General features: G+C 31.2%; 1 protein-coding gene across 7 annotated transcripts in view; it reads left to right on the top strand.

Moving 5' to 3' along the window:
• Positions 1-16,140, top strand: part of LOC118182473 (uncharacterized) — a 652,406-nt gene that overhangs the window by 172,761 nt on the left and 463,505 nt on the right. For 5 of the 7 annotated variants that reach the window (XM_085811931.1, XM_085811934.1, XM_085811933.1 and 2 more), the window contains 3 exons: positions 5,374-5,945; positions 9,257-9,348; positions 10,529-10,761. In XM_085811931.1, the coding sequence (XP_085668057.1) occupies positions 5,374-5,945; positions 9,257-9,328 (644 nt within the window). In that variant the 3' untranslated portion in view covers positions 9,329-9,348; positions 10,529-10,761. Of the gene's footprint in view, positions 1-5,373; positions 5,946-9,256; positions 9,349-10,528; positions 10,762-16,140 lie in introns of those variants that run through there. The other 2 variants (XM_085811936.1, XM_085811935.1) reach the window with 2 other exon arrangements.

Below are 16,140 nucleotides of genomic sequence, written 5' to 3'. Positions count from 1 at the left end.
TGTTAGCCGCTGAAAATGATGCAAGGTAATCGATTAGTAGCAAATGCAAGGCTCTGCCACGAGAATTTTTCCATTTGGGAATTGAACCAATTTCAAGAACTGCCCGCAGATCCAACGCCATCGGAGCGCTAAATAAGTACCACTATTTCTAGAATGGATGGCGTGGTATTTAGTTCACCTCATTTTATCCAAGACGATGCGGGCTAATTTATGCGCTCAGTGACATTTTCCGGAAAAGGTAAATTTTCTCAGAATTGAAACCGGTTTTAACTTAAAATAGAAGATGAATATCAGACGAGTTCCGGAGAGTTAGGAAGCTGAATTTAATTTTTAAGCCATTAATAATATAAAATTAACACTATATATCTGTTTTCATTATATATACACACACTACATATAATTAATAATGTATATAGGAATTGCTTTATAAAATATGTGTATGAGGTAGGTAATTCGCATATTTAATTTGTTGATCTCGATGGCATCAAATTAATGAAATCCTAGAAATGCATGTCTGTGTTACATGCATTGTATGTGAAATGTTACCTTTTGTATGCAAGTAAGTTTTGCTGTCGTACTATTAATGGTAAGTATAGAAAATTTTGATTTTCGATATTTTACTTTTAATTAATACTGCTTGTTTCACCTCTTCAGTAGGGTTTTTTTTTTTAAGAACAAAAGAGAAATCAGATATTAGCTCTTAAGTGTATAATTGATTACTTTTTCCCTAAATGTGGTATGTCCAAGCCGATGCTTAGTATGTAACTTAAAAGTATATAAAAGGAGATATTTTAAATGTGTTGTTAGCTACTGTCTTACGAAGTTCTGATTGTGCAAAAGTTTAAAGAAAAATAGTTAAAAAGGATGTTAGTCATCGGTTATGATGTCAGAATATGCTATCGTGTTGGTGAAAACATATTATAAATCCCGAAAAGGCAATGCTCTTCTTCATCGCATATGTAACGGAATGAAAATATATTAGGAACTCTTGTCTCAGAATGCGTTGGACCTCTAGTTCAAATTCTAAGACAACATGTAGTCTTCGCCGGAAGAGACTGTTTTTGTAAGTAATTTTCTCAAGTTTATATGCTAATTACATGGTTAATCAGATGATTGTCAAGAACTTGTACAACCCTGCAAGTCATTATTTCGTTCTAGTAGCGGAAAACCTTTTGGACACAATACAAGCCTCATGATATGCTGGATGTGGCTTTATCCATCAGGAATGGTGAGAGGCGTAAGTCTAACCAGCAAGAATGATGAGATTGTAACGTATTCCTCCCTCTTTCCTAGCGTGCCTTCGTGGTGTAGTCGTTCTGCACGCTGGGCCGGTATTCCAGAGGTCCTCGGTTCGATTCCCGACGAAGGCGTTGTTAATTTTTCATCCTTATTGCTTCCAAAAAAGACCTAATGACTCTACAAGATAACAACGAGCTTTAACAGGCTTCTCTGTGGGCATTAAGAAAGTAAAGGTGTTCAGAGGAAGTATACCCATGATCATTATATCATCTTTGTAGACGTGTATTTACTGTAGAATTGATACTCAAGTTTTCATTTTGTAGTCCTTCGTAATCGACTATGTCCGCAGTAATCGGTCACAGATTTTGCTCCAGTGGAAGATTTCTGTTTATTTTTTACTCTCTTTTTTTGTATAATCTTGACACATATATGTCCTGAAGAAAGCTAATATGAATTGCTGTATGTGAGATACCTGCATAAGCCATACAGGCACTTGCTGTTGCTTTTTGATCTAAATCTCTTTAATCTCGAATCTTTGCCGTGTTATAACCATTGGGTATTCTGCTATTCGTAACTTGTTTCTGGCAATCTGTTTAGCAACTTTGCTTTACGCCAGAATTGTTTGTGTCAGCGAGATCAGCATATCTCCTATTGCCTTTAGATGGTCTTAATTAAATAATAATTTTTCTTAATAATTGAAAGTTTGTCACGTACTATTCTAATGATCGATTAGCATTTTGCGCCTGCGTGTCCGTTACATAATTGTAGAAACCAAAGCAAACAAAAAAATAAAATTTTAAAAAATACAAAAGCGTAAGGAAACGAGAGATCCTAAGCAAGATGCTACAGAATCTAAACGAAATATATACGAAAAGAAATATAATCCGTTTCCAACAATAGTAGTAATAATAATAACAGTGAACCTTAGATATTTTAAGAAAGTAGGCCCGTTATTCCTTTAATATGGTGATAAGATTAATTAAGAAGCAATTTAACTGGAAGTGGTTTTTTTTTTTTTTTTTTTTTTTTTTTTTTTTTTTTTTTTGGGGGGGGGGGGAGGGGGAGGGTCATTTAGTGTAATCAGTAAGAATACTAAAACGTGGATGAAGTCATATCAATAATGCTCGTAATTTGATGATTTTGCTCATCACAACTATAACAGGATGGGAAGTTAATGAATTAATACGTGAAAGGCTAGTAATAAAAGAAGTATTCAATATTAGTAAATTACACATGTGAGCAAAAATGCATAAATAGACAGAAGTGAATATATAAAAATTGCATAAAAAAGTTGGTGGTTGGATTTATTTATTTGTAATATTTCATTTTAAGGGGTAAAATATGAATACTGAATAATTTTCTTTTTAAACAGAGAAATATGTGTATGTATAAAAAAACTTTGATATCATCGAACTACCTCTAAATCAAGCTAAGATTAAATTTTTATACTTTTACAATAATTGCGTTCTAGTCTTATGATTAATCCATATTAAAATTTTGGTGTTGAGTACATTTTCCAGTATATATTACTTCATACATTCTATTACAGTGTATCTTTTTATTAATTACCCATTTATCTTTCAGCTTTAATCTTCTGTTTCGAAATTATATTTATCAATGGTTAGCTTCTGGACAGCAACATACCGTGTACTTGAGAACCTAATGGTAGTTTTCAGTTATTCGCAATGGCAGCAATCTTATCTCGAATTTTTAGAGCTCTTCTGTTCCTGCAAATAAAATAGTCTACAAAAACCCAGTCGCATCACAGAAATGGAGCAATATTACATCGTGCAGAAGTGTTCATTTTTTAGGAAGTCTTTTCGCGAACCTATATGTGAACTTCACGGAAATGCCTTTTTTTAGGCGGAAGATCATGAAAAGCTTTACCATTAACTGCAACATCTGAAGCCGTTTTTATACAAATAAGAATGAGCCTGCGTGTAATAATTTGTCGTGCTATTAGAAAGAGCACCAGTATAGATGCTGTATGCTTTTTGTAATTTGTATTAGCTAATAGTTGCACTGAAAAGATTTAGGCACCATTTGTATAATGTATATTGCAACATAAGCCTAATTTTTTGGGGGGGGTTTCCACGTACTTATTTATTTAGACATAGGAATGATTTATCAGAAAACATGAAAATTTCGTACGAAAATGTATTTTTTTATTTATTATGTATTATGTATTTTTTTAATTTATTATGTACCGAGGAATGGACTTAAGTCGATCAAGCGAAACTTGTAACTTTCTGATGCAGGTATTCTGTTTTTATAAAACAATTTTGGGCCATTAATAAACAAAGCCAGTTATTAAATTGTTATTTTCTGTTATATGAAGTTCTGTTGTATGGTAGAATGAATTGGTAATACAGCTGTGGTTTGTTACACTTCCCTCCCGTTGTAGTATTTTTAGCATAAATTAACTTTCATTAAAATATCAGACTTTTTATCAGTAGGCCACCAAGTGGATAAAACCATCAGGTCCTCGTAGTTCGTCTTATGTTCGTGGTTTTTCGCATAAATATTAATCACTTGTCAGTGGAAATGCTTTTGTTAACGCTATCGCTTTAAGACAGGTGGTTTACGAATATTTAATTACCTGTCTATTCGTTTTTAAAAGCCTTTCACGAAAAGTGTCCATCTCCAAATTAAGAGTGCGTAATTTGAACTGTAATTTTTAGTGATAAGCACTGAAATCTTTTTTGTTAGTGGAAAAGCTCCGGATTCAGTAATTTTAAGTATAAGGTCTTCCTACCTTATGCTGCTTAAGGCTACAATTACATCGTACTTAAGGCTAATTTCCATTCTGATTTAGAATGCGTTTCTGGCTGACCAATCAGTTTCCTGAGCTCTCTTCCAAACTTCTATATTGAAAACGCGTCATCGTTAACTCTTTTGTTTAGGACTTATCGATGTCATAGACGGTACTATTAACCGAAAAAGTTCCCTCTTTTTTAATGTGGATTTATTTTATATAAATATGTTTCTATAAAATATTATAGCAGCGATTAATTAAGTAGTGGTTACATTATTCTAACTATTGGCTGAATGTAGCGCCCCCCCTTTTTTTTTAATATCATTATTGGAATTTTTTTTTTTTTTTTTTTTTTTTTTTTTTTTTTTTTTTTAAGCTCTACGTATTCTTGTATATTTTCAGCGTCATTTAATCCTTAAACATCATAATAACAACATGTAAAAATACATTTTAGGATGGATCGTATCGGAAATTTATTGACGTCTTTTACGTCTGTATTAGATCCCCCTCCCACAATTACAGGCTCGAAGCAGCCTTTTTTCTCCTAGTCTCCCCCCCCCCCCCCAATGTGTTATATTCTTATTTGCGATGGTCGATCAGCCGGTTTGATCGTAATAATAGCGAAGGAGTCGTATTTTTACAAATATAGAAAAAGTTTCTGTAAATCGGTCATTTATTGTCAATCATGCAACAAAAACGGGAGAATATGGGTGATTATATTTTGTATTTTTTATCTGTCTTTTAGAAAACAAGAACAAATAAAAAACATTAAGATGTTTCAGTAGGTGTAAAGAGAAATTTGATTTAAAACCCCCAACCCTAGGATTTGAAGAGTAGAAGCTTGTATGTCGGGAATTTTTTTGGGGGGGGGTTCTGGAGGGTCTCTGTTCAAATGGTTAATTTGACCGAAGATTTCCTCCATTTTTTTTAGTGATTTTTACCATTTATTCCATTTATTTATGGATTTTTTACGTTACCCTGTTAGAAAGTGCAGCCCATTTTTGGCTATAAAGTGAATTTATATTTGCCAGTGGGGCCGGGCTGGGTTACGCCCAGATTCTAACCCTGTTAGATAGAATTATGGAAATAAAATTAAATTCTGTTTTTAGAAAATTCTTTTAAGAATGTTAGCAGTACTTGAAGCTGCTGATATTTTTTCCCCTGCCATATTTATTTAAGAAAATGCTTCTCAGGTTAAATTATTTGTACTAATAACTAAAATAAGGAATTTAAAATTCGTTTAGTATGACAGTTATGGGATTTAGTAATCACTTTTGATACTTTCAAATCCAAGCATATTTGGGTAGCAATATTTTAAGTTTTTATTTAAATTATTTAAAAATGATATATATACACGCTCAGATAACTCCTTTTTTCAGATATGGATGACTCATTGCATTGCGATGGCAGCTCCGCTCCTTCAGATAGGGCAAGCAGCACCCTGGACACTATCACGGACACTACAGAAGGCCGCTGCAGCACTGTCGGCGGCCAGCCAGAGGGTGCCAGTCCCAACCTGCTGGACTCTGCACTGCCCAGTGACAGCGACCATAACTTTGATCATCATAGCTCTGAGGAGGAACTTGAAGTGATAAATTGTAGCACAAGCGGAGGACCGGGTATCAAATACCCAGAGAAGCGCAAATGGTCTCAGGCTAATAATAGGTTAAGCCTAGGGTCCGGGTCGTCGGACGAGGAAGTCCGGGACCTCATGTGCGTGTCGGCACCTGTGGAATTCCGGTCCTCCCCCCCAGCGAACGTCCCAAAGCCTAGCCGATCGCTGTCACCCCCGCCGAAGCTGTTCCATGCCTCCAACATGATCCCACCCCTCGAATTGTGCTCCGTCTCTCCGAGGAAGAGACACAGACGCACATTCTTCACTGCAACAGCCACCACTAGTACAAATCTTGTCGTTCATCGGCCGTCTTTGGACTTCGAAAAAATGCAGCAGGTAGGTCGACCTTCTTCTTGCCTTCTTGGCGACTTTGTCGTTCTCTATGTATCTTCATTCTTTAGACGCCCTGGCCAGCATTTCTGATCCACCCCTTTTCTCTTTATACGCAAACTAGCATGTACTTGCATAAACAAACTTAGGGAGCTCATAATGATTGTATCTATTTTTCCATGCGATACATTTCAGATGTGAGGGTAAGTTTCGGAATTGCCAATTCTGGCATAGCTGTACTAGTTAAGATGTAAAGTGTTAGTATTGCGAGGGTACGTGATTGTATTCTGGTTACAAGTTAAAAATAACACAGCTACAGATTACGTTCTGCAGTTGTGCTATTCTTTCTATTGCTAATTCAGTTTATTTATGTAAATATATTTGAATTTACTTAATAGAGGTTCAATACAATATAATTTATATTATTTATTAATTTGTTTTTTTAACACAGTACTGATTTTAATAAATTTGTTTTGAAGTTAACCAAAATCGAGACTTTTTAAATTGTTTTTTCTAAAAACCATCTGATTAAAGCAGAATTCTAAGAATTTTTTTCTTTTTTTTTTTTTAAATATGTTGTGTTTGCAGAAAGATAGATGCTTTGGTTCTGTATTACATATAAGGAACTTCATTTAGAAAAGTCATTGAAACTGAAAATAAATTCGTAATGCAATACATAAAGAGTTATTTTTCTAGTTCTTATTTTAACAAAATTCTAGTTAAGCAAGACATTATAAATGAACAGGAAATCAAACAATAAACAAGTAACTTTTGGTGAGAAATATAAATTAAAATTCCTTCAAAAATTTTATAATATACTTTTAAGCTTGCATGTGTCATGAAAAAGCAATTGAGCATATAAATTCAAAGCATTAAAAAAGTATTATTAAAAGTCTGAAAAAGAAAGCATTGAACCGAAATAAAAATACAAGAGGGCTTTTTAGGAAACGAACTCTACATTTTGTATACAGAACTGGAATTGCTATTTTATTCTTGCATTAAAACTAATTTAATATCGTATTTAATAATTTCAAAGATACAGTCTTTGTGCATTTTGTAATTGCAGATTAAAATTTGTAAGTATATTTTAAGAAATGTATCTTTAGTGTATAAAAATTAGTGTGTTTTTTTTTTTTTTTAGCTTCTTGAAAAATTCCCATAATGTATAATTATAATTTTCCCCCCTTTAAGTACCATGTTTCTATTTGGTATATCAGATACATAAATATTAAGAGTAATATCTGAAGTAAGAAAATTAAGATTTAAAATTTTTACGTAATTCATTTTATATACTCTATTTTACATTGATATTCAGTTTTGAGATTTTATGGGAGGTATAAATATGTAAAGTTGATTTTATTTATTTTAATATATATTTTTATAAAACCAAGTTGTTTTTTGTGAATTTTTATTATTAGTTCGATAAAGAAAGTTAATGTTTATGTATATGTATTTATGTTCATTTTGAATTGGAAAAGTTTGTAATTGTTTTCACATCAGTTAGTTACTAATTCCTTAATATATTTAATATTCAAATTTCAAAAAATTATTTATTTTTATGTAATAGGTACAAATAAATTTTTGATAATAAAAATTCTTGATGAGAATAAATAATTAAACTTGAATAATCTATTTATATATTTAGGTTATGTATTAAGTAAATGTTTTTAAAACTAAAAACACAGTTATATATAATGTGTTATAACATAATAGCAAATTATTGATTTAACTTTTGTTAGAAATTTTTTTAAACTAAAAAATGGCATTTGGGATTTTAAGAATTATGGAAAATGCAGTATAAAATTTTTATGTGTTTTCAGAACTGTCAGCTTTTTAAAGAAATATATGTAACTTTTATTGATTTTTTATCATATATAGAAATTTTTCATTCAATTTTTGCATTATTGGAATTATTTTTAATAAGCAGTGAAGCAGTATACTTCTGTTTGAAAAATTTAGCTTCAATTCAAATTTTGGAAAAATTTCTTGCATATACAATGAGCATTTAATTGTACATTCTATAGATTTAAATGTTTTCATAATAATTCTGAACATGTATTTCATTTTTTTCCCTTGCTGAGGTTTTGTAAATAAATATAGTTGAAATTATTCTGCTTTATGCTAAAGCAGCCAGCCATACAGTTTTTAACCTGTGTACATCAGTATTCATCATTATTTATAAAAATGTTGGAACTTTTGTTGTTATATATGAAGATTTTTGTTAATTTTAATACAAGGAGTTAAAAATTGTTTCCGTCTAGTTGTAGATCATAGTTTAAAAATCTAGTACTTTGATTGTTCAAGTCTTTATTGTTTCTGAATTAGCTATTTTTACTCTATTCTGTCCTATATTGTTAAAGAAAATAAGAAATGTGTTCATACATTCTCTGTATGTTATTGATGTATAAATTATTTTTCAAGCAACAAATGCTTTGAAATTCCCATGTGGGGTATTAACTTTATATAATATATTTGTACTAGATTTTACATTTTAGTTCTCTTTGTGCTTTATTAAAATATATTGCATAATTTCATGGAAAATTTGCATATTGCACTGCTGTCTGCTTTCTTGTGCTTCAATTCAATGTTGCAACTGGTGTTCATGTAGACTTGCTCTGGGTTTATATGAGCTTTACTGGCATTAGGAGTATAAAAACAGTAATTGAACAATGTATGTGTTCAGAAGTGTGAATAACAATAAAAATATTTTAGATTGTTATAATAATTAATATAAGTTGTATGGTAGAAAATTATTTTTTGAAACTATCTACATTTCTAAATACTTGCTTGTAGTAGTGCTACTTAATTCTTGCTTGCTATTTTAATGATAGTAATTGTTGAATCATATGCTTAAACTTGAGAAATGTTAATGAATTATAAGTTCATAAGTAAATGTATAAGTTCCAGTAGTCTAATAATTTGTTTTATGCACAAGATGTTTTAAATATTAATCTTATCCCTATATATATATATATATATGTTATTTGTTGTGGCTTCAACTTCACATTATAGATTTTGCTGGTGAAATATTAAGGACATTCAATTTTACCTGTGACTTTAAACTAATTTTCTTGTGTGCTATGATATTAACATATAGCTGCCGTTACGCACAATCAATGTATATAAAGAACTGTCATGACTGTGCAAAAAGAAATTATGGAACTGCCAAATATATAAAAACAAGCTCCTTTGAATTGAAATGAACTAACCAGTGCATCTTTATTTATCTGTTATTTTTTTCATGTTTTTCTCTATATATTTAAGAAAAATTTGTAAACAAAATACCAAAATTCTTTTTTAAAAATTTTAAACTCTAGAACCGAAGGAAGAGAACTTTTCAAGCCTGTGTTACTCGTGGAAAGTCGTACATCATATGTGAGAATATTTAGAACCTGTAGATTGTGCCTAAGTATGAACATTTAGTATAAAGTTACTTTCCCCCCTTCTTTTAACTGCTTTTCTTACTACAGACTTATTTTACTCTACAAGCAATGAAACACTATTTGTCTGTGAGTGAGCATATTAACTTCCGATTTCTCTGAAAGTCTTCTTTCAATCAGTTCTTTTTTTGTCTGGAGAAGAAACTGAATCTTAGCTCTGATAAGACTGACACATTTGCCTTGTCTGTCCTTTTCCTCATCTGTCACTCCTTTTAGTTTATTCCAGTCAAATCTTCAATGCTCTTTTTCCTACTGTCTTACTTCAAAATTGCTATAGGTTATTGAATTTAATTTAATGATCAACTAAAGCTTATATCCATAAAATAAATTTGTTAAACCGGTGAAATGTGAATGTTTTAAAAATTTTCTGTTTGAGGCTATTAGCTTGGAAATTTAACAGTATTCAGAGCAAAAAAATCTAAATAGTTTCTTTAATAAATATAATCTTTTAATTTCGTTTCTTCAAATTTTGTTATTTATTTTAACTTTCAACCACTACTAAAATAAACATAAGAAATTTTAAAAATAAAGCTTTAACTGATTTGTTTCATAACTTTTATCGTGGCTAATAAAAATGAGTTGTTTTTAAATTGACAATAATTTCTATTCTGTAACTAAATATTTTTCTTCTTGTTTTTTAGAATATTTATAAATTAATTAGAATCTTCACTTGCAAGTGAATTAAAAGCATTGTATTAAATCAGCTTCTTTTGATATTTATATTACTTCTTGCAGTTACATTTTCTAAACTATAACTCTTTCAGGTCATGAATTTTTACACTGAATTAATAATTCTTTAACTCCTAATTATTAAAATATAGTTCAAAAGAAGGAGAAAAAATTCTTTAAAGGGAACTATGCATTCAGATTTATTTTATGGATCTCCAAACTGTTATTTTGTATCAAAATTTAGTGAAGAGTTCAATCCAGAATTGTGTTGTTCAAACCTGAGTTAACTTATTTAACTGATTGAAACAGCTTTTCTTTTACAAATAACTTTTAATCAGATTCATGCAATAACTTTTTTAATTAACAACAGTCTGTCTGGCTCGAACTCTTCAATTTTTGCCACGAGCACCTTTTTATCAATAACAGCATTAATGTCTTAACATAATTTTGATTAATTTTTTTTTCCATTTTGTTATACAGGTGTTTATCCACGAGTAATTTTTTACGGACTATGCGTTGAAGAATTATTTCTGGAATAAACTAATCGAAGAGTGATATCGTAGAAGATTTCGTCTCTACCCTGTAAATTTATAACCTTGGCTCTTGCCATTTCGCCGAAGCCTCTGAAGACGTTTATATGTGTTCATAGTGTATTTATTGATAACTTGTGAAAAACATGTATATTATAGGATATTAAAATAATTGACGTTCTAGTTTGCCAGTTGTTCATTTCTTTCAGAAATCACATGAAATTAAGTATAACATATAACTGCATATCATATAATCATTATCGTTATGCGTTTGAACTAGAAAGAATTTATTTTAAAAAAATGTAGTGTTACCCTCTAACTGTAATTGGATTAGGTAGCCTTCTTTAACAGACAGCCCTTGACTGCTTTGCCATGATATTGGATAACTTAAACTCCACATATAATTTTGCAAATCTAAAATAGTGCAAGAATATTTGAACCTCAGTTTTAAGATTTTGTGATATTATTCAGTTTTAGCTGAAGACAAGAATATTAAAAAAGTATAATATATATTTATTTTTTAAGTTCTTGAGGGGGAAGGCATTCACCCCCCCGAAAAAAAAAGTTGTCTTGAAAGAATACAACAAACTTTGATTTTCAAGTGTTTTCTCTTCCTCTTTAATTTTTTAATCAAAGGAGTTAATGAAATATTAGGAAAAATAATTTTCTCTTTAGAAAGAATACAACAAACCTTGATTTTCAAGTGTTTTCTCTTCCTCTTTAATTTTTTAATCAAAGGAGTTAATGAAATATTAGGAAAAATAATTTTCTCTTTAATTTTAGTATTACAAGTAAACAATAGGTTTATTATAAAACAATAAATGATATGCCTTTTAAGGATTTATGGACTTGCAATATATGATGATTGTAGATGTTGTTATGGTTTATGGAAATGTTGATACGGTTTGTCAAAGTAAAAAAAAAAAAAAAAATCATTTTGCTGTAGGTATTTTCATGGAAAATAAAGTTAAAAAAAATCTGAATATATAATTATGATATGTATAACTTTCCTAATTTTCTGTCTGTATATTTTCTCCACTTTACTGAAATGAAATTCTATATGCTAAGATAATAAAAAGAAATATAAATGGAAAAATCAGTGGAAGAATATTAAGATTTTTTAAATACACGAATTTCCACAATTCAAGTTTTTAAAGAAACTCTACCCCTTAATCCCTTAATCAAATAAAGAACTGTAGCTTGGAAAATACAACTTACAAATAAGGGTTGGGAACTAAATGTTGTCAATAATTAAAAGTGTGATTTAGTTTTATAAAAAGTTTGGCACTGAAAAAAGACCTCAGTTTGGGCTTTGAATTTGTATTCATATCTATGATTGTTCCAGCTGATCATTATAAGTTTCTTACACAGTGATTTTTCAAATTAATTAATGTTAACAATAACTTGCAACAAAATATGTAATAACAATATATATATTGAGGGTAAAAACATTAGAGACACCCTCTAATAAGACTTTGATTTGAGATTACATGTTAGTGTTTTTAAGTTTAAAAGTGATATTTCTTCTTCATCCCGCAAGTGCTGAATACGATTAAGGTCAAAGGACTGAGCTAGGTATGGAAACAAATCGGACTTAAAATTATGCTTTTCAAACCAATTTGTGCTGCCACAAAGCGCATAGCATCATAAACGAGTGTAAAGTCCCATTCACACATGTTTCCGCTACAAAAGACTGGACGTCGAAAGGGACAATTCTCAGAACCTGCACATTTCCACGAAACCTCCGTAGCTAGGTTACCATTTTCACTAACTATAAAGACTTGAACGACAAACAGTAATCGATTATCGCTCATATTGGAATCACGTGATCCTTCAATGCAGAACGTCTGTTTTGTTGATCTCTACCCGGGACAGAGCTGCAGCCGAAATATTTTCGGCGAGGTTTCAAAAAATTCCGCGTAACCGGTACATCGTTTCCTAGCTAGCTTTCGTTGCTTCCAGCGGAGCTGTTTTTTCTAGTTGCTCTTGTTTAAACCAGTGCTACCAGAATCTCGTTTCTCAGAAAAGTCTCATCTAGCAGGAACCATCGCTGGGTGTGATAACCTCTTAAGTGATTGGCAGCGATATTTAGATAAGTTGTGCTGAAAGTTTTGTTGCCAGCACATCAAGGGTCACCTTGTACCTTCATGAAAGTATTCCATAGACCCTAAATACAGCGCCAACGGCTTGAAGTGTTCTCATTAGGCAAGAGGGATCTATTCGTTTTGCTTACACTATATTCTGACCTTGTTGACTGCATGATGGAAGAAGGGAGATTCATCGAACCAAGCAACTTTTTCAGTCATCAAAATTCCAGTTATGTTGCTCTTACGCCTACAACAACCATGATTTCCTTCTTTTGTCAGTGATAGTATAGGCATCCTTGACGTTCCTTTGCTGTTGAAACAATTCTGCTGCAAATCTCGTTGTATTTTGCGTTTGGATATGTTTTATGATGCATCTAAATTGTATTTAGCTTCAATCTATTGTATTTTTGTTCTTTTGAAGCCAGCCGAATTTCATCTCTTTCATTGAGCCATATTTTCCGCATTTCTAACAGAATTTTTTTACTGCTTGAAGTTTTCTTTTGCTCATCTGTCATTTTGAAAATATCCGAGAGACTTGCGCAAGAAAGTCTAGAACTCAGAGTTGTTAGAGCTGAGTCTACTTGCTTCCACAATGATGCCTCTTTCAGAGTTGCTGAGATCTTTTATTTTACCCATTTTCACTTTAGCAGCAGTGATAACCATTTTTTCTCCAGATTTCCTGGCTGTTATATCACTCACAGAGTAGTCAACCCCAAGTACTATAGTTATTTGAGAGTAAAAAATTCTATTTTTAGTATAGATATTCTATTTCTGAAGAAATGTTAGCTGTTTATTAAGCGAAACTCCCGAATGAAATATTTGTTACCAATATATGTATATTTAGAAACTGTAACCAGATTATTTACTCTTATAAAAACTGTATGCCTTAAAATCTTTTACCTTTAAAAAGGCCAAATATTTGTTTCGATTTACTATCCTCAGTTTAGTTTAAAGCTAATGAAGTCATTTTAAGCGCACGAGGCATAGAGTGATTAGAATGCTAGTGGACTATTATTACCTAGTTATGTACTTGGTCCGTTCGCCCTAACTGAATTGGGTGGCTTCATTATTTTTCATGTAACAAGATGATTCACGTAAATTTTGTTGTTTTTGTATGATAAGAATACTTTCGATAGGCCTTGAACGCTCTGCTTTAATAAATAACCTGACTTTAAATTTCATATTTTATTTTTATAAGTTATGTTACTATGCAAACTTTTTTTTTTCGATTATTTTGGTTTCTTAACTTTACCAAAATAATAACCGGAATATTTAATACGAGAAATTTAGATTGCAAAAGTTCCAAAACCTAATAATAAAAATAAAACATATTTTAAGGTAGCTAAGTTTGTTAGCTCTTGATGCATTAATTTATGAAAAAAATTAAAAATAAACATCCTTCATACTTTGTACAAAATCATAAAATTTGTTGTTGTTCCATTGATCTGTTTCTGTCTCAGGATGTTGAACAAAAATAGAGTTGACTCATATCCATTATAGTTGTCATAATTAAGGTTTCCTTTAAACCATTAAACAAAGAATTCTTTTTGTGGACGAAAGCCATTGTCTCAAAATCCATTAACCAATGAACCCAATATTGTAATTATATAGTTGAAAGGAGGATTTTGCAATAGAAAATAACTAGCTAAAGTCGTTAAATTTCTGCATAATCTTCTCTGACAAAACTGTTGGAGTCGTGCAGTTTAACAGAGAAAAAAATGCTGGACGTAATAAAGTTTCCTGACTGCAATCCATTAGTAAGTTATGAATCTAATTGAACCGATAGTTATGCATTTGAAGAAGGAAAGGGTTATTTCCCGTAAATCTAGAAATATATATATTTTCTTAAAGATCAGCCGATCTCTTTTCAATATTATCAACAAATTAATTTAGGAAACAAAAGATATAACCATCAATTTATTTAAAATTTCTTCCAGGTAATTTTTTTTAATAATGCCAAACAAGGGTTTCTCCCTCCCCCCTGCTTTTAAATTGTTTAAGTTGTTAGACATACTATTTGAAAGCGTACTGAATAAAATATTGCCTTATGTAGAATTATGTGAAAACTACATTGTTTCTTTTTTTTGGGGGGAAGGGAAGGTAAATAAATAATGCTATAATGCTAGCCAGTGTTGACTAAGAAGTCCTACCATTTTTCCGTTTAAGAAGATAAGCCTTGTTTTTCTTTGCTATGATTGTTCAATCGAAATATTTCCCTAGGTAAAAAAGAATTTGATGAAAAAATTTCAGATCCTTTTCGTTGTCATCTTAGCAAACTGTAAACAATGTTTCGTTTAGAAGTTTTCATTTTATTTCGAAAGCAGGATAATATCAATATTTACGAATATTAAATGATCAAAGCTTCTTGTTTTATGTAAATACAGGCAAGCCAAAGTATTATTTAACGAATATTCTCTAAACTCTGATTGCGTTTGAGAAGGTATATTGTATGTGTAAGTAAGATAAAAAATATGTAAATCTCGAAATTGTAATTTAAACTAGCAATAGCCCCCTCTCTATTCTAAAAATAGTAATGACCTTTTCGGGCTGCGTCACTTCTAGATCAACCCACGTCTTGCGTAACGCTCATGGCGTAGCTAATTCGGAATTTGAACTCAAAATTTGGAGAACTGAAACATTTCTGTCAAAGAATCTAAATCAAAACTTTCTCTTGGTGAGCCTCCATACTGTATTATTGCGCACTTTAGCTTCTGGCTGTCTTCCTACTAAGACGCTATTTCGCTGTCCTCTCTCCCTATCGCAGTAGCATCAGAATGTAAAAGTTCTTGAATAGGCACAATTATGTGCCAAGTAAGTTGTGGCTGCAAATGTCAAGAAATAAAGTTGAGTATTTAATCGTACTCAGCTGTCATGGTTCTCCATCAATGTGATCTGCGTCATCATTGCAAAGTTCTTTTCATTACATATATATGTGATTTACCAGCTTTTGTCCGGAATAAATAGATTTGTGAAGATGTAGTCGTAGCTTAAATTATCAGACGATAAGTTTAAAAAACAGGATCCATTTATTATTATTCAGGAGAAATAGCAGTTACAAAATTCATATCTCCGGAGTAAATAAAAAGAATTACTAATAACTTTTTGTATGAAGTTTACTGCATCGTGACATTTAAGAAAAAGCCCCGATATTCCTTTTGCGAGTTTTTTATAGCCTCTGGAAAGGCGGAGCTTCCAAGAAATGACGTCAGCCTCGTCAACCAATCCAGTTCGCTTTAAATATCTCCAGAACATTCTAACTAAAACTGTACGTGTAGAAAAGGCGGGAAAAACAACTTGACTACGGGGCTGTGGATTTAATTCCATGTACTTTCAAATAAGAGAACGTCGCCATTAAAAATAAAAAGAACATACAGTTAGAATTTTAAGTGTATTCTTGATTATGGAATTTTATTATTACATATATATATATATATATTATAATTTCTTCAGAAATGAAAAGAAAATAGGAAAATTT

Source organism: Stegodyphus dumicola, chromosome 2 (assembly GCF_044657685.1).
Source record: "Stegodyphus dumicola isolate Sdum_Otavi_A_Nest chromosome 2, ASM4465768v1".
NCBI classification, from domain to species: domain Eukaryota; kingdom Metazoa; phylum Arthropoda; class Arachnida; order Araneae; family Eresidae; genus Stegodyphus; species Stegodyphus dumicola.
This window is presented reverse-complemented; position numbering and strand designations above follow the sequence as displayed.